General features: G+C 42.8%; 1 protein-coding gene across 1 annotated transcript; it reads right to left on the bottom strand.

The window, feature by feature from the left end:
• Positions 1 to 566: 566 nt before the first annotated feature.
• On the bottom strand, positions 567 to 19,079 carry si:ch211-149e23.4 (uncharacterized). The gene is made up of 16 exons (XM_058633331.1): positions 19,008 to 19,079; positions 17,213 to 17,317; positions 16,636 to 16,720; positions 11,250 to 11,576; positions 10,456 to 10,770; positions 7,938 to 8,222; positions 7,711 to 7,858; positions 6,035 to 6,189; positions 5,674 to 5,955; positions 5,235 to 5,537; positions 4,846 to 5,139; positions 4,190 to 4,352; positions 3,513 to 3,673; positions 2,596 to 2,671; positions 1,317 to 1,344; positions 567 to 981 (listed from the first exon to the last, which is right to left on the bottom strand). The coding sequence occupies exons 1-16, from the start codon at positions 19,077 to 19,079 to the stop codon at positions 832 to 834; spliced, it is 2,949 nt and encodes a 982-aa protein (XP_058489314.1). The 3' UTR covers positions 567 to 831.
• Between the last annotated feature and the right edge of the window lie 831 nt (positions 19,080 to 19,910).

Genomic DNA, 19,910 nt, shown 5'->3' with positions numbered 1-19,910 from the left:
AAAATGATTTTAGGAGCACATGCAGTCATAATGAATGGTCATTGCTGTGGTTTTTATATCTCTTATTATTCAGGAAAAAAAATATTGCCTGAAGAAATTGCGAAGGAAAAGAGAACAAAGATAAAACCTGATTAACAGTTACTGCAGTTACAATCCTTTGCCACAAGGGGGTGTGATATACAACAAGGTGACTCCTGTCTGTAATTGCCTGGGTAAATCATATAGTATCATACTTTTATTTAAAGAATTGCTGCTGCCGATGCAGCAGATTTCTTCACTAATATTTACAGGGTGCTTGCACAGTTCTTGAAAGCCTTGAAAAGTCTGGTATTTTGAAATGCTGTTTTCAAGACCTTTAAAAGTCTGGAATGTAGTGTGAAAGTCTTGACAAAGTCTGGAAAAAAAGTTTTGCTCATAGAATTTTAGAGTTTGCACAAAAGCATTTTAAAATGTGTAATAAATGAAGAAAAGCAAAAAAAAAAACTTTATATCATTTCGGTAACATAAATATAAAAGCTACAATAATGTATCTGAATCAGAGTTTTTAAAAACAGCACAGTGGAAGATTTATATTAATAAAGTCATGATTTTATTGAGAATACAATGTGCACAACAATGGGAAATTCAAGTAACATGAAAAAGTGCCAAAAAGAATAATGCATTATAGATCATCGGTCAAAATAAAACTGTTTCAATACAAAAATCACTACACTTCAAATGCTACAGTCATAAAAATACACTGAATTCACAGACTTTTCTGCTCTGAGAACAAACTCTCATATCAAGTTTGTGCAGAATGTAAAGCTGAACGCTCACAACACCTCGTCCTCTTCACACCGTGCTCTTCACGTCGATGACGATGGAGTAGCTGAGCAGCTGAGCATACTCCTTACTCTCATTTTCCATCATCGCCGGCTTCTTCACCTCAGGAGAACCGGGCTCCTGCATCTGACTCGTCAAAGCCGAGAGGGAACCCCGCTTCTGAAATTTAGAGAAGAGTTCATCAGCCAGAGAAAAGGGAAGAAGAACCAGGATCTGGAACGTGATCTGCTGAATTATCTATTCATTTTAGTCATTCAACTACTTAACAAGTGAATTTGGAACCATTAAAGCCTCATCTAACCTTAAAGTTACAGTGTGAAGGAATCAGTGACATCTAGTGGTGAGTCTGCAGATTGCAACAAATGGAGGACTCTTCTGCTTACGACCCGATCGGAGCCAGAAAACCCAATCTTTTACAACGCATGTGCAAAGTGCGGCTACACACTCTGGACTTCAACTGCGCAAACTTGTATGTTAATGAAATTTAAACGTACCTTATTTTGCTTCCTGTTGTTTCTTGTGCTGTAAAAAAAAAAAGAGGGAACATTTATATAAGTCACTAAAACAGTCCTGTTTTGGAAGATGGATTATTGTTGAGGAAAATTTAGGCCAGACATCACCACTAGATGGCAGTGTGGGCTAATCTGACACACTGACAGAACAAGCTGCAGGTGTGCAGAGTGTGTTATGTGACAAGAATACTGATGGAGACGAGTGGAGGCCCTCCGAGTCCTCGTCATTGACCTCTGGTGTCAGAAGCAGCAGCAGCAGCAGCAGCTCGCTTTGTGCATTATGACCCTGTTGACATGAACTCAATGAGGAGCAGCGTTTGCTCACTATAAGTGTCCCCACTGCTGGACGGGGGGGGGGGGTTTACATTAGTCCCAGAATAGCTTTTCTCCCTGGGAGTCATGTTTTCTTGTGTACGCTTGTTGTACGCCGTGAAGCCGACCTTCCCAAATTAGCCTGACAGGACCCTCCCACCGGAGCCCAGGGATAATGGGACAGAGGCTCCGTCAACCAATGGCACCTTGACCAAACGTTCTGACCACAGAGGCAGGCCCATTGAGGAAGCCTCTGCACAGCGTCGAGCTTCATTCACCATAGAGTTGCCTGATCTGGTCCATTCTTGACTTGACATTCTTAAAAGAAAAAGTTCAGATTTGGCAGCGAGCATGGAAACGTGGAACGTTCCGCAGACAGAAACCATAAACGGCTCGAGGATCGTGACACATATCCCACATCACTTGTAAAAGACGAGTGACTCACTGCTTTTTTTCCAGCAGCAATAAGATTAAGAGATGGATTTGTGGATCTTTTTCCCTTCTTCTCATCTTTGATGAATGACATCTCAGATTTCATTATACTAATGTGGACTTTTTGAACCTTTTTACCTTTGCTTTGGCAGAGTGGCGTTGATGATAATGGACCAACTAACAGCTGCCGGGCTGCAGAATATGCCAGAAGTAACACTGCTAAAAGCCAAGCAGGACGCCGGAGAATAAATCTGTTTTTCAAAACTCACTGAGGGAACGTTGTCTACCTGTCTACACGCAGGAGCCGCGGTGGCAACAACACCTGTCTGCTTCTACCACACTGCTTCCTGTTTGTGAATAATATGCACGACACAGGTTGTGGCGAGTTTGGTTAACGATCCACACATCCTGTTTTGTCTCATTAAAGGTACAGCTCTGGCTGCGCTGTCCTCATTTACCCATCAGCACATGCCGCTGTCAGCATGGTGTCTGTCACCTGTGGGGGCATTTAACTCACCAGCACACCCAGAGAGTGACGGCGAGGATGGAGAGGATGGTCAGGGCTACAGAAATGCAAGTCAGGGCTATCAATCCTGCAACACAGACACAGTAGACAGAGATATTAGTCACATAACCCAAATATCTCATCAGATAATCACATGGAAAGCAGTCTTTTATAAAGTACCTTTACCTAAGGTACTGAAGTAAAAGTCTTAAAGTATATGAGTAAAAAAGTGAGGAGACAATTAGCAGCTCTTCTTTTTCTAATGATAGTTAAAGCAAATGTAGTGGAGGAAAAGTAAAAGTTGCTAAAGTACAGATACATGAATTTTGTACAATGTTACATTACAACACTGCAAGAAAGGTCAAGAAATTCAAAGTTCACATCACTCCTGACTTCGCTGCAGTTTTTTTTTTGTGAATTATAAGTGATTTAAATATTTTACTGATCACTTTTAAAGCTTGAATGGGTCTAATTCCAGACTGCATAGCAAAAATGCAGACCACATACGAGCCAGCTCGCAGCTGTAGGTCCCCTGGTGCCGGTTGGGGTTCTGTTATCTGTCCCAAAGTCGAGGCTGAACTCTACTTTTTCCGTCAAGGCCACTCCACTTTGGAACGACTTACCTGACGACAGAAGGCTCGCAGATTCAGTGAATTCTTCAAAATCACTCGTTAAAACCCATTTTTACAGACTAGCTGTCAAGTCATGTCGTCTTTTATCTTTTTTTTTTTTTATCTCCGGCAGTAGTGACTTTTATTTTGAAATTTGTTGATACCCAGAGGTCACATCTCGGGACACACAACACGTGAAACCCTGAAGCAGATGGTAAAGTAACCAGCGACTTTATACCTCGGGCCTGTTGGTGTAGAATTTCTCAAGAAAACATGTCGGTCTCTTTACTGGAAAAATCCCGGAAGGCAGACACTCACCAAAGAGTTTGCTCTCGCTCATGACCTCCACTTGAATCTTGACTGTGGCTGCGTGGTGATAGAAGGTAGCACAGCAGGTGTACAGGCCTCCGTCTTCCTCTGTGATTTCTGACGGGAAGACCATTTGGAGTCCCTCCATGCGGACGAGTGCGCCGCCGCTCCTGAAACACGAGCGCCACTGTTAAATTAATTTGTCCTTGAAGGGGAAAAAAGTCTGACATTTTTGTGAAATACACTTATTTGCTTTGTTGCCAAGAAAAGGTGCAAAGAAGATTGATACCGCGCTTTATTGCCGCACCCGGCAAAGAAATATTCCTGCACATAAATCCACATAAAACCACAAATTGCCATTTTTATGTCCCCTTTTCTTGGACTAAATAAACAGCCATGAAAATGTGTGGGGAGAGTTTTGCTATCTTTGGACAAAGACATGCTAGTCTTTATGCTAAGCTTTGCTAACCATCTGGCTGGGCTTCATCTGCAGAATCTCTCACCCCTCCCTGAAAAAGCTAATGAGCACATTTACTAATCAAAATGATGCATTAATAACATGCAAACAACCCGATTAATCTTAATTGTGGTTGTATTCGCTCATTTTTAGCAGTGGAATGATTGAACTTTGTGCAGAACACTGAGTTTCCCCAGGTGCTGCCTCGTGATGAACGGTGATACACCACCTCTTACAGCTGAGGTCATACTGTGGCACGTTGCCTTCGACTCGCAGCAGTATTCTCTGGTTGTGATGATTTTCCTGGAGAGTTAATCTGTGTATGACGGCTGCATCAGCGTGGCGGTTTCTCAGAGGTGTCGTGTGGTTCAGGACTCGCACAGCAGAGATATCTGCGGAAAGAAAGTCGGTTCAACTTAAAATTAACCTTATGTGGTCCAGTGTGCAGTGACTTTATCGGCAAACATTAAACATAGGGCACAAAAGTATGTCTGTCTAAGTGTATATTGCTTTAAAATAAATACAATTAGATTCTCTAGCCTTAGAAATGGCTTTCTTGCACCTTGATGCTTTGTGTGTTTCGTGTTTGCTTTCAGGTGACCTTTAAAGGTCTAGTGTGTAAAGATTGGTGCCGTCTAATGGTGAGATTGCAGACTGCAAGAAATAGAGAACTACTTTCACCCTTTCTGCAGTTTCCTCCTTTGCCATTGTTACATTTTTGTTTATGCACTGTCTTTTAGGGCAGCACAAAATGGCTGCATTTATAAAGCAAGGCCGACAACCCAAGCAATTCATATTTTAAAGCAATTATACACACATTTCTGCTATTAAACCCTCTTAACTGCTATTGGTTTTATATTATTTTATTCATTCTTAAAAACTCACAGTATCTAGGGATGTGAACGGTCCTCCTCTCTGTGACCCCGTGTTTAAACTGGTAAACGCAGGTCAGGTCCTGACCTTCATGAAGGGCCAAAGGGAACTGATAAGTCAGCCTGGTTTTCAGGGAGTGTCCTTCATACTCTGCGTGCAGGGACGTTTGACCTTTGGCATTTTCGGGAAGCACCCAGGTGAGGTTTGTCTCGACACCCTCCCCTCTGCACTCACACACACTGCACACTGCCAGCCAGAGATGAGAGTCCTGCTGTCTCACCAGTGACACACTCAGCTGAGGGGCCTCTGACGGGAAATGAGAGGCGACAGGTAGGAGATGAGCAACGCTGTGAGGTGAGGCAGAATTAAATATTTCATAGAAAGAAATATATGTGACGTACTCTGCGCGGGAATGTGTATGGTTCGGTTCTCTGCCGCCTCCGTGCTTGGATGCTCGACCATGCAGGTCAAATTCTGACCGGCATACAAAGACGACAAGAAGTTCACGGAGCTACGGGCTGAAACCGAACCGTCCGCCTTTACTTCAGTCTCTGAAAGGTTACTGGTGATGCTGTTGTCACTGTTCCCAACATACCAGGTTATTACTGGTGCAGGGGCGACGCTGTCTGCAGAGCAGTCCACCTGTGTGAACTGTTCACCGTGTCTCCAGTCGGTGCTGGAGTTGATGGTGATGTTAGTCTGAGCTGCATGGGGGGGAAAAGGAAAGTGAAAAGACAGAGGTTGTGAGACAAAAATCTACGGTGCGTTTACATGCGGCCAAAATGCTGTATGTTCACGGCTCTACACGGGATTATCCACGGCTTGATTTGTTGAACATACCGCAATGAGGCAGTGTTATGCTCCTGCTCTCTGGCTCCTCAAACGCTGGGTGATTTATCACACACTCTGCAGTGAGCTCCCGAGGCGAGCAGGCAGGGAGGAGAAAAACTCCCCTGACAGAGTGGCTTCCATTATGAGAAGTGAAATTGGACCAAGAGACTCCCGACACACCCTTTGGTAGAAGCCAGGATACGTTGGCTGCGGGAACAGCATCATCTGCTGAGCACTCAATCACCCTGTGTCCACCTTTAGTCTGCATATCCACTCGTATCCTGGGAGGAACTGAGGAGAAGGTTCCACATTAACGTCACATAGAGTGCAGAACATTCAGGGTGAGGGCAACACCTGCAGCTTCACGTACCGTGAACTGTGATGTTGATGTGCACCGTTGCTTTAAGATGGTGATAGGAGACAACACATTCATACAGGCCCGCGTGCTGCTGCCGCTCCACAGGGCCGTGAACTGTGAGGTAACTGCCAACCAGCTCCAAACCTTCAGGCAAAGGCCCAGCATCTCTTAAAAAAACACAAGCAAGTATACAAAAGAGAGAGTCAGCTTCAGTTTAAATGTTCCTGCTGTCAATCACTTGTGGTCTGGTGCCACCAAATGTGTGACCACATCCTCCAGAAGATATGCATGTTGTTTCTGTGTATACAGTAGGGTTTGTGCATGAAAAAAACCAAAAAAAAAAGGTTTAGAAGCAATTTGTATCTGGAAAACTAAACTTTTTTTCCAGTGTCCTTTTGACAAAAACAATAATATGTAAAAGGAAAAAAAACACACAAAAGATCTCCTGTTTGCAGACAATGTGACCTGGAAAGAAAATCACTTATTGCTGAAATCACTGAATGACGGCACACCAAAAAAACTCAGCATGGGATTTAGAAATTCTGTTCAGGTTTTGGCACGTAGTTCAAGTGTGACAGAAGAAGGGGGAGGAGGAGGCCGTGATGCAACTTTACTGCTGTAAAACACCAAAGAACAATAAGAGGAATGTTGCAATTCATTATGTTTAAGGACATAAAAGATGAAGTGTGTTTGGAGGTCATACAGAGAAAAACTCCCAGTCCTACACTTCCCATAATGCAACTTTATAGAACCTTGTTTTGTGCCTTGTCATTGATGTAATTACACATTTTACAGAATTCACACAACATAAAAGTTATAATCAGTGTTAAAGTCTGATTATAACTTTTTATTATGATTAGTGCTGAAATGAAAGGTATAGAAAACCTTGATACTGCAGTAAAACACGGAACAGTTTTTATGTCGCTTAACATAAAAAAACTGTATGTTCACGTAACTATTATTAGACTGTGCAGCAGCTGCTGACACAAGGTGTGAGCATGAGAAACTTAACCACCACTTTCCCCTCATATTTAAAAAGAAAAAGTCATAATAAATAGACAAAAGAGAATAAAAACAGTGGCAGGTTTTTAAATCTCTTTTTTATGTTTAAATGTTGATGTGCTGTGTGTGTGATGATGTGCTATATATATATAATTCTGCCTTTTCCTAAACGTCATCACATCTGGCAGACCTTTACGATTATACATCAACAGTAGCAGGTGAAAAAAATGCACATGCATGGTATTTGTGTACATATATAGAGAAGCATATACATTGTGTACAGCTTTGTACATTTTTATTTGTTCATTTCAGACCCCTGACGTTTTATTTTCAGGGTTGAGTTGACTGTTTGCAATTGTGTCATTTTAAAAAAAGTCATGATTTATTATTTTACATCCTTGCTCTTGTAAAGATCTAGTATGCAACATTTTTGTGTCCCGTCACTTAATATCAAGATATGACTTATTTGTATGTATGTTTTTAATATCACATGATATAAAGTTCACATTAAAAATGTCTTTCTGTAAATTAAAAAAACACCCAGAAATAAGTCATATAACTTGATTTTAAGGGGAGGGCCGCAGGTTTGAGACCTGTGCGCTAGGGAAAGGCAATCTGAAGACTCACCATTAGGTGTCACTATTTCTTATACAGTGGGAACTAATGAGAGTTCAAATTCTCCTTACTTTGTGCATGTAACATCGTATCTCGGCACGTTCCCAGTGACCTCCAGGCCGATAACAACTTCCCTCTCTCCCTCCCGCAGCTCGAGGTTTTCGGCTCCTTCACCTCCGATGGTCGACTCAGAGTTGATCAACTGAACTCCAGACAAATCTGTGCGTGAGAGGGAACAAGTGTGATTTCTGTAACTCCTGCCTCGCGACGTGCATGAGCAGATATCGACGGCACTCACAGAAAGACGGCAGTGCGACGGCCCGCGACTCTGTGTGTGTAAATGTGGGATGGTCAAAGACACAGGTGACGTTGCAGCCCTCGTACGCCGTGGCGGGGAGGACGACGGAGCTGCTCTGCTCTGTGTCTGAGTCTGTGCTGTTCTCTCTCTGCGGCTCTTCATCGCAGTTCAAAGACAACCCGATACCAGTGTCAGGTCTCCCTCCAGATGAAATGCACGAGACCACCCAGAACTCATTTCCTCCTTTTTGTACCATCTCTGCTTTAATGGTCACATTTGGCCTCACTGCAGAGAGGGGAGAAGAATTATTCTTTCACAGAGGCTGATGTGTTTTTTCCAGAAAATTAAAAAGTCAGAGAGCAAGTGAAGTCTCGGGGTGTTTTTGTAAAAATAGGAAGCTGGGGCCGGATGAGGCGAATGTTAGCTAAACACGGACCATAAGGTGGCTTCTGCTTGGGTTTTTGGATGGAGTGCTGACTTAGGCTTATCACCTGTCCCATCTGTTGGCCCGGGCCGCAGCTGAGAGCAGATGTCTGGCACAGCTGCAGTCCAACCAAAGCTGGGAGAACCACAGGCTTTAAGACCAGGAATCAACAGAGATCAGAAACTATTATCAAATCCATAAAAAAGGCCGCGGTGTCATGTGATCGCCAGCCGTCCGTAATGAGTTAGAAAATTGAGCTACAGGCTCATAATAGCTGAAGAATTTGTACGATCAAAGCACTTTGGCTTTAAATATTCCATCTGTTAACACCTAAAGATATGCGTGTTAGGAAATTAGATAAGCCGCGGTGATTTAGTGCCGTGTTGAACGTATCGAGAACAAATGATCCGGCTGACCGGGCTTATGATGTTACGATTGTAATCAACCGCAGTGCTGCGAGCTTATATGGTGTTTCCATTGCTCTGCCTGAAGAGTGGAAGGACTTTAACGTATTTCAACAACACTGAGCACAAAGTAACAAACAGGAAAAGAAGAAAAATGTCCTTGCACATGAGCAAATGAACAAAACTAAGAGAAAATACAACAGCTTATGTAATACTGAACGTCTTCCAAAAGTAGAGCAGCTAGACACTGCCTTTTTTTAATATTCCTCATCATTTAATGCATTTTTTAAATGGAAAATATTGATTATAGCTTTCCAGTTTGTTAATCTTTAGCACCTACACTCACCAGCCACTTTATTAGGTACACAGGACGTCTAATATAATGGCTTATGCTGCTGTAACTCACGGCTCAACATCAATGTCTTCGAGATTCAGTGGATGAAAATGTTAAAATGTCACAGGATGTAACGACGCAGGTGACAAAGTGTTTGAGCCTTGGCGGAGGTGTGCCCTTTTATATGTAGTGTTATATTTATTATTTTTTGTCTTATGGCACTTTAAGTCTGTGATAAAGAATGAATGTAATTGAATTTTCTTCTGAGGGTGACATGAGGAGCTGGAACCAACCCCAGATGTCACACCCAGTGGTGGCCAGCTGGACCTTCTCTGCTAATTTTTGTTTTTTTTTAATAATCAAATGAATGTGTCTTAACGTGTCCGAATTCAATTACTTTTTCAGTATGTAATGATTATATTTCCAGAAAGAATATGGTTATTTTTTGTGAAGCTGAGCTGGATTTTCCTGGATGTCATTAAACGCATCATAGCTCCGTGGACCTGCTCTAGTAGTATTGCTAGCCTTTCGTTGAAGCTGCCATTTCCTATTTGGTTATAACTTTGACTGACGTGTGTCGTCAGCCAATCAAAATTTGATGCATAGTGACAGAACGCCCCAGGCCCAGCGATGTGTCTGGCGCTAGCCCCCGCTGTTGTCATCAACGACGTTTGAACCTTTGGCGGCTTTTGAAGCTATGGCCACTGCATTAACACCACTGATCCATCATGTTTCTGATCTCCTTCGTGGGCACTTTTCACGGCGATCGTTTGGAGAAAAGAAGGAAATTATTTCAAGAGGAAGACCTACACCGAAGAGGTACATCATTTCCGTTAGTTCGAGTGTTAATGATAAATTTATAAAAAATTTTAAAGTGGTGAGGACAAAACTGTTGATCATAAATAGTGCTGGGGATGTGTTCCCCGCGCAGCTGACACCTATGCTTATGTGGAAGCTTGTTTTTCTGTCATATGGTGGCTTGTGAAATTGCGGTTGCTGAGTGACATAACGGAAGATGTGGTGGTAATGATGCAGTAACCTATAGATGCGCAGTGGTGTGCGTGTGCGCTATGGTTGTTGCAGATCAACTGTCTCGTGAATATAGTGTGTTTTGAATGTGGTTGTGTTTGTTTTTTTTTTACTGAAGGCCCTGACTGAAAGCCCACGGTACGCTACTGGTCACACCCCAAGACAAAATGAAACAGTGATGATACTCAACACAAGTTAGTGAGAAGCAGCAGCAGAGTCATGAAACATGACAACGAAAGTCAGAAATAAAAAACACAACAACAAAGACACACACACACACACACACACACACACACACAGACACTAAGATGTTAAATGTAAGCGCACCATATGTTTCCACCCTCACTGTGGTGAGTTTGGGGTTTGGGAGGGTGGGGTGTCGAACGGCACAAGTCACGCTGTCCTCGTCCTGCAGGTGGGTGGGGAAGCGCAGGGTGCTGCTCTGGCTGAAAGTGCCGTTTGCGTGAGCCGTGATGTTGCTCTCACTCACGGTGAAGATCTGAGGATCTGAGGGAGGGAGGTTGTTGACCAGCCAGGTGATCTGAGGCGCGGGCCTGCCGTCGCCGACGACGCACGACACGGACTGGTAGTGAGTGCCGTTCACCGTCTCTGCAGTCACCAGGACTTGGATATCAGGCCGAGCTGTGGATTAATTGACGAGTTGATAACATGTCAATATGAGTCATCAAGTGATAGTTCAGGGTTTTTTGACCACAAGTGTTGTTGTAAGAGGTCGAGAGGAAATACAGATTTGATATCATGAGAATGTCTTTATCTTGGTGTAAAATGACGTTTGGGACACTTAGTAAACCTCAGAATTCCTGCACCAAACTCCATCGAGAAAACCAGCGATTTTAAACCACTGCACACAGGAGTCGTTGATCCACAGCGACCGTAAGATCAAATTTAGAAATAATTGTGACTTTGGTGTTTGAAATCCTTCATTCAGATTTATTTTAAGTGACAAAAACGTACCAAACTTGGCAGCAGTAGACCAGGAGGAGCTCCTGTGTCCGCATGAGTTAAAAACGTTGATGTTGCCTATGGACTTTGGTGCAGGAGAGTGACCGGTTTACAAACATCACCACATAGTGGTGAATGAATGACAGAATAACACTCACCTACTACAGTGACATATGCTCTGTCTAGGAGAGTCCCCTCCTCGGTTTCAAACTCGCAGATGTATTCTCCCTCCACGGCCACACTGGACACGGTCATCCTCACTGTCAGGTTGTTGACAGAGAGTGGCTCAGAGAGGTCACTGTTGCTGTACACCTGACCATTTGAAAATCCCGCCAGTTTCTTGGATTTGAGTCTGGAGTTAAGCTGACGGACCCAGTGGGCGCTCTGGACCTCACTCTGACCCTGATATCTACAGCTCAGGTACGCGACCTCTCCCAGGACCGCTGTGACGTCAGTGACCTCCACGTACGGCTCCTCGCTCGCACCTGGGACACAGAACATAACAACAGCGTTGGGTCATAATGAGAGGTCAAGAGTTCACCTGAGCAGTTCTGACACTGAGCAGAAATGTCTTGAGGGAGAAAATGTGATTGTTCTTGCTCCTGCGAGGACAGACAGCAGGCTGATGGATGTCCATTGTTCTGCCCATGAAAGGGCTTTTCTGCTCATTCCATTGTCTTTCACTGGTCAAGTGAAACTGTGATGGATGAGGTGAAGTAAACGAGTCAGTGGTCACGAGGTTGTCCGTCATTTTATCACAATTACCGCGTGCCAATAGCAAATCAATGCAAATAAGACTGAATCAGGGGCTGAGGCTTCGAGCTAAAGGCTAATGTTGTTACGCTAATGCAATCAAAGATGGAGATAAATACTTTTATTGTGACTTAACTGGTAACAGGTGAGGGTATGGAGGTCGGGGATAAATGGAGCCTCCAACAAAGGTTTAATCGTTGTAAGTAATGATGGCCCGTGGTTCACCACAGAGATAATTATCTCTCAGTGCAAACAATTTAAATCCATTACCATCTACAGCAGTGGTTGCCAAACACTGGGTCGAGACCCATAGATGGGTCATGTGAGATATTTTTAGGGTCCCCAAACAAATCTGTAGAATTTCCCCCAACCTTTTACTTCTGATTGATGTTTATATGTTTTACATAACATGCATACAATGAAGGTTTAATTCCACAATTTAATACCAATTCAAAGTGACATTAGATGTTACAAATATGGCTCTAAATTACTCACTAAATTATGCACAAATCGACAGGATTGAGGTTGTAATTTAGGTTTAAAAATTGTTGAGTCACTCTTGGTGCGTTCCTTTTGTAGTCTGAAATCGGAATTTCTGAGGTCATGAATTCAGATTTCCAACTCGCAAACTCAGTCATATTTGTTTCACACCAAATCCGTCGCACACACACAGAAACCCATGTAGACAATGGCTCTAGCTATACATAGATTCATTTGCGTTTCTGACTTTGCAACTGGAATGTGGTTAACTTTCAGTTCCAAATTCTGATGCAAATGATGTATAAAAGCACCTATGCTCATCTCTTGAGGAGCCCAGGAAAAAAGCTGTGATCACAAAACATGAGTATTCGAAATATCCTGCAAATTAAACTCAACAAACTAAAGTTAAAAGGGAAATTGGAATTATTCATGATAAAAAAAAAAAAATACAGTCCTTGCATTCTGAACAAAGTTAATGTCTAAAAACATTGACCTGAAGAAGATGCAATTGAACATTTAAATTAAAAACCCTCCAGGCTGAACAGGAACTGAACTTTTTCTCCTTACACATTGGCACTTAATAAACTGTCTTGTCCTCTCCTGTGTATATTTAAGAGAGCAGTCCACCAGTTACACCCAGATCTATACCCAGACTCCAGCGACCTCTTCCCTCCAATGGCAATGAGAAATCAGCCGCGATTAGAGAGGGCCGCGGAGAAGGGGACATTTAATAGAAGCTGACAGGTTTTAGCACTTGCAGAAGGGACAGTGTGCAGACTCCGGTGCATACCAAGTCCTGCTCACTCTGCTGACTTCATCACAAGTGCACACGAGGACACAGTTTGCTCCATCAGCTGCTCCAAGCCAAGACCTTCTATTCAGCTGGAGATGTGTGATGAGCAAAAAAGAAAAAAAAAGGGGGGGGGGGGTGACAGCTTGCTGCGACACTCCTCGTGTTCATATACAGCAAAGAAAACTATATGCATGCAAAGGTGAAATGCTGTTTTACTTTTACTGACAGAAGATGGAAACAATGCAGAGCCTTATTTCTCTCCCTCCATCAGTTCAATTATACCTAGTGGGTTCATACTTCATTTGCCCTTGCAGGTTATTGCCAAAATAAATGTCAGCCAAGAGTGGGGAGAAAAAAAAAGAGGCACACCTTAAGGATACGAGCGCAGTAATAACCGAGTAAAAAAAATTATATCATACATTCATGCACTGCATCATATTTCCTGAGCCCCAGGCTTTTCTTTTCCCTCGCCAAACACAGCACCCGGCACAGGCACTCAGACACTTTGCTCCGCCAGGCCGGGGATGTGGTAAACAAATAAGAGTTTCGACTTTGACGCACAAAAGCAAGCATTTTCACACATTTCTAACTTTCATCTCCAGTGACTCTGCAGAAAGACTGAAACTAAACTGTGGGATCATGTGAGTAATGTCTCGCCTGCAGAGGTTTTTGGTTTTTTCCCCCCTCAGTTAAACAAAGAAAGAAAGAAAAACATAACAACACTCATATATTAGCTTTAAAAGGCTATAAAGGAGTTAATGTGGTTTTTAAGGCGGCACTGCTGATCAATAACAGTAAACTGAGAGCCAGACTAACACAACCAACATACAATCAGCCATAAATTCCCAAATCATGTAGTAATTATTAAGTTTTTTTTTTTTTTTAAAAGATGCACCCAGTGAGTGGCTTTATTGTGCATTTATAATTGGACTAATCACTCAGGGAAAAGCTGCACTGTTTAGTGTGAATGCCACAGGTTAAATAAGACCTTAAGGGCCAGTAAAGTAAGCCCATAAAACAGCTGCCAGTCACAGATGGACTGTAACCCTGCACACTTACCCAGGATTCCCAAGCAATGAGCTACGTTTAGGAGGAGACCCAAAATCAACAGCCCAGAGCGTCGCATGATGGTGTCATCAAGAGAAATAGACTCTGATTGACTGCACCTATGTTAAAGTGTACAGGCATTTAAATTGTGTGAGTGTGTGTTTTCTGTGGTTTATGGTTGTAGGTACACACCCTCCACCTCTGACACTGATGTGTGTTTGTACGTGCACCGCCAACCATCTCTCACACACACACACACCTATACAACACACAAATCACTATACTTATGAGGACACAATGCACTCACAAAGCCATTTTCCTTTATCTTAGACGGATAATAGATACACACATAAATAAATAAATAGCCTAACCCTGATTTAAACCCTAAAAACCAGAGTCTTAACCCTCAAAATGCACCGTAAAGTTATAAAGTCCTGCTAAAAATGTCCCCACAACAATGGCTTTAAAACAAAATGTGTCCTATGCACACACACACACACACACACACACACACACACACACACACACACACACGCGGACCAGCAGTTAAAACCACTTCTCCCTTTCTAAAACAGAAACTGTCTCTCTGCAGCTGTTCTCCATTAGGACATTAGATTGATTCATTTGGACACACACAAACCAAAACATAATCCATAAACTTAACCATCACTAGTTCATGTCTAACCTTAACCTTATAGCACAGTTCAAATCTTAGCCCTAAACTTACCTCAAAGTTCCCCCCAAAATGAGGTTCTGCCACATTAGAACCAGTTTTTGGTCTCCATGACGATTACTGGTCCTGACAAGGTCAGAAAACGTCTTGAAGGGGTACAGAAAGGAGTACACACACATTCTTGTACAGCATACAGATAAAATGCTGTCCTTAGCCCCTTAACCAAAACAATGCCTAACCCTTAACCTTAACCGAACCAAAGTTCAAATCTTATCGCTTAACTAAACCAGTTTCTCAGAAATTAGGTTCTGTGTCATTAGGACTAGGTTTTGGTCTCCATGACAACCACTGGTCCTGACAAGGTCAGTGTTTATGCCTAATAAAGGTCCTAAAGAGGTCACAAAAACAAGTACACACACGAATGGTAAAACCACTTCTCCTTTTCCAAAACAGCAACTGTCCCTGTATAAATGTCCCTGTGCGACTGTCTCTGTGCAATTGTCTCTGTGTTAATGTCCCTGTGTGACTGTCCCAGAGTAACTGTCCCTGTCCATGTAACAGTGCCTGTGTAACAATCCATGTGTAACTGTCCCCATCTCTGTGTAACAGTACATGTGTAACTGTCCCTATGCATCTGTCCTTGTCTAACAGTGTCTGTAACAGGCCCCGTGGGACTGTCCCTGTATAAATGTCCCTGTGTGACTGTCCCCGTGTAACTGTCCCTGCGCATCTGTCCTTGTCTAACAGTGTCTGTAACAGTCTCTGTGCAACTGTCCCTGCAGACTTTTCTGACACTTTTCACAGGATGAGTGCGTTTAGTCCCTCGTCCGCCTCATATAGCAGAGCGCCTGTTGTGGACGTGGTAAATCCATGCATCATTCATACCACCCAGTCCCGCCCGGTCCTCCGAGACTGCCCCGTCTCCGCTGCTCGTGCCCGGCAGTGTGGGAAATCACTCACCTCTGGGTATTGTTTTATTGCACGGTGTTCCTCTAATTCACTTTGACACTTTTTTCACAATTTGTCACCCTGCAAGCAAAACAGAAACTAATGTGGGTCTTTGCACAGCACAGCAGTTTTGGAACAATGAATTTCAAATCCGTTTTCATTTCCCGTAGAAGCTGATCAACTCTCATGTTGAGTCACCTGCACCGCATGAGGATGACAGTGCATGAAATGACCTGACCTGAAAGGAAAAAAAAAAGAAAAAAGATGCTGCCAACACATTTTGAGGGCACGTGGTTTTTTAACGACTTCATGAATTGCCTGGTGTGAAACTGGCAACCATCGTGGGAAGTTTTTAATGTGAACGAGGGTTTTAAAAACTGAGAAAAGCGCTGAGTCACACTCTTTGATTCTCCGTGCACACTCACACACTCGGTGTGTGCGGCACAATCAATCAGGACGGCCTGCAGGTGAGAAGCATCCATTAAAAACCTTTAAATCTCCTCTTCTCAGCCACACACACCTCCTTTCTCATTAGATGCTGGATTGTTAAATATACCTTACCACAGTGGTTCCCAGACATTTCTCCTTGAAGACAAACCAGGCCTCATAATTGAACCCCTGTCCATGCACACCAAAGGGATAAAGTGAATAATATGTAATTTATATGAAAAAATTAACAGCAGCCGCAGTTTTTGTTCCTATGCACACAGTGTGTTTGGATAAAAACCGTCCCCTAAAATCAAAACCAAGGTGAAAGCCTTGTTTTTGAAGTCTTTTCCGTTAAACAGTTCTAGCACGACTTGACTTGCATTTCCATTAGTGATAGTACTTGGTGGTTTTTTATTAGTACCTGCTCTGACGAGGTTCCAAGTGTCGTCACTGGAAGAGTCAAGACCGCGACGTCCGACGCAAGAATCAAACCGAACAACGGCGAACTGTAGATTAAAGTAAAACAGACTTAAAAACCCTGAAAACATGTGTTAATCTCCAACATTTAGCAAAGGAAATGTATAAAATCTCAATATTTAAGTCTGGTGTGTTTAGTGACAGCACTGCTGAAAGCCGGCGATCGTGAGTTAAATCACCACCAGTCGTATTTCAGTCATGCAGGAAATACTGAACGATTCTGTGAACACATCTTTTTAATGAACTGATTCTAATGATTGAGTTACACCGAAAACAGCTGCTTTACAAGTCACTAGTTTGTGTGTTTGTGTCGCGTATAAAACCGCGTCATGGCAGTTTGCATGTTTGAGGAGGAGGTAATGGTAAACGACGTGTCTGATGACCAAACCTGTTAAGCTTGTTAGCCGTTAGCAGAACCCCTCTATTGCAGGACACAAACACTTAGTCAAAAGTATCATTTTAAAAAGCGAAATGAAAGAGTCAGTACAAAAAAACCCAAAAAAACGAGTAAAAAGAGTTACCGTGGCTGGGATCCAAAGCTGAGAAGGCAAGCACGAAGGCTGGCTGTTACAGAGAGCAGCAGGTGCGTTGGAGGGAAACCAGGTGAAGGGGTTTCTCTGGCCAACCTGCAGGGACAAGCAGACACACCCATAAACATAGGGGGGAAACAGACAAACAGCCATAGAACCGGAGGGGAAAGGGGAAGAGGAGACATTTTATGCAGATCCTAACAAAACCGTGTGGACCAAAAAAAGATTTTCTACATTTAATATGCACAAATTGAATTATTAATAACCTAACAACGTCAGAGCAGACAAAGTATGTGATCTCTGGCGCCCCCAGAAGAACGAGTCTTCTGATCTTTTTTATCCACACAGATCGGTCAGTACCCGATACGACCACACTTCAAAACACCAAGAACTTTCACTTGAATTCAAAGTCTCTGGTCGGGTTACTTGTTCCACACACCTTTCACCTTCATCTCCATTTGAAAGAGACCCGAGTCATTGGTATCCAAGTGTTCATCAAACCCATGCACCGTTTGTGATCTCCGTGTGTTCTTAAGACTCTCTCCTTTTTAAGTCTACATTTGCAATTTGACAAAGTAGCTTCTGGGCCGCACACAAAGCTTTTAGAGTGATCCAAGCCTGATTAAAACTCTTATTATTTCCAGTCTTGCTTGATTCGTACCATGGATGATCATATCTCCGGAAGGTAAAACACACAGTATTACACGCAACATTTGATTTCGGGGGTCAAACGCTTGACACACGGTCGAGTCCATCTTTTAAAACCTGGTGTAATCACATGAACATGGAGCTGGAGGTAATTTATCCTGCTAATTAAATTACCTGAAGTGGTTATTCCCTGAAGGTATACATGCACCGAGGTTGAGTGGAGTTTGGAACAGGAGTCTGGAACATGTCAGTCCTTTTCCGGGTTTGTCCTATACCGTCTGCGCTCTAATGCATTTTACTGATGATGAATTGTTGACATTTCGCCGACGAGGTATTTATAGATTCTACAGATGTACAACTGGCATCATTTTCAACGTGCGGCTTTTCCCTTTATCGCTTTCTCCCTCTCTCTCTACGGATCACTTGGAAATGCAGCTGGAAAAAGGTATTTGGTGACCAGCCAGTAATAAAGTGTGTGTATGTGTGTATAAAATAAAATAAAATAATAAAAAAGAAAAAAACGGTGTGTTAACCTACTTAACTCTGTGGGACCTTATCATCACTTTGTCCTGAGGAAGAAACTCATGGATCACATGCATCATTTCTTCCTACTGTTAGTCATTCACAGCTAAATTATGGCCCTCCTACACACACATTCTTATATGGTGTTTTAAGTGAGGACACGCAGAGACATAATGCATTCCCCAGCCCCTTACCCTTACCTTACCCTAATTCTAACACTTAAACTAAATCTTCTAAGTTGTGCAGACCAGACAAAATGTCCTCACTTCCTATGGTTTCATCAGGGGCTCGCACCAAGTGCCACCTGCCACAGACAATATTGAGCTCTTAAAGTAACACCATTATCACCAACGTTAAAACACAGTGGTGTAAATAGGTCGAGCAAAGTCAGCTACAGACTTTTCACAGGAGGCAGAGTTATTCCCAATAAGATAATTTGCTCTCTCATCATCCTCCTCTTCCTCACATATACTTCACACACTGGTATAGTGACATTAGATTAAGATGGAGCGAGAGATAAGGCGACTAATTCTTATTTAATTTAAATTATTTGTTATTTGTTCCAGTCAAAGTCCCTCAGCTCCACATACCCTGCTTTATACAGTAGAACAAGTACTTCTGATTTTCCTCCAAGTGCCACCAAGCTCGCATACCACTGGTGGTACACGTACCACAGTTTGAGAACCATGGGGCTTGTATGACTTTTGGTCCACACACATACACACAGTCTAGTTTCCTTGACTTCAGAGGACATTACATGGACTTAAAATACATTACTTGGCAACTTACTCCAACCTTAACCTCATCCTAACTATAAAACATGTCTTCATAATGTGACTGTGTAAACACATTGAGGTCCCCACAACATGAGCAATACCGGAAACACACACACACACACACGTTCATGCAGCTATTCTTCTGAGGACACTGCATTGACTTTCCATTCATTTGAACAGCCTAAACAAAGCCTCATCTGTAACCTTAACCTCAAGTTAATCAGAATTCAAATCTTAACCCCAAAGTTAAACAGTTCCACAGGTTCTGCCTCATTGAGGACCACGTTTTGGTCTCCATGAGGACAACTGGTCGGGATCAGGTCAGTGTTTATGCCAGAAAATGTCCTAAAGAGGTAACAAAGCACATCATCTAACCCCTTTACCCTAAACTGAACTATCACAACTAAGTGTCCAGCCTTAACCCTAAAAATAAAAAAGTAATTTATAGTTTTGGGGCCCAGACAAAATGTCCTGACAAAGACATATAAATACACAGGTGCACAAACACGCACATAGAGATTCCACACCGTCACAGCACTTGATGGATACACCACGATCAGTCTGAGTTCACATACCACTGGTGACGGCCGGTGAAACTGCTGGCATTTGTGTACAAAGAGAAATTAAAAGAATCATCAGCACCATGTTTCTCTCTCCAGGCTTTAAAACTTTGTGACATTCAGCTCATGTGTGGTCCACACACACACACACACACACACAGAGAGAGGAGAAGAAGGACAGCC

This window comes from Solea solea, chromosome 7, assembly GCF_958295425.1.
Source record: "Solea solea chromosome 7, fSolSol10.1, whole genome shotgun sequence".
Taxonomy (NCBI): domain Eukaryota; kingdom Metazoa; phylum Chordata; class Actinopteri; order Pleuronectiformes; family Soleidae; genus Solea; species Solea solea.
This window is presented reverse-complemented; position numbering and strand designations above follow the sequence as displayed.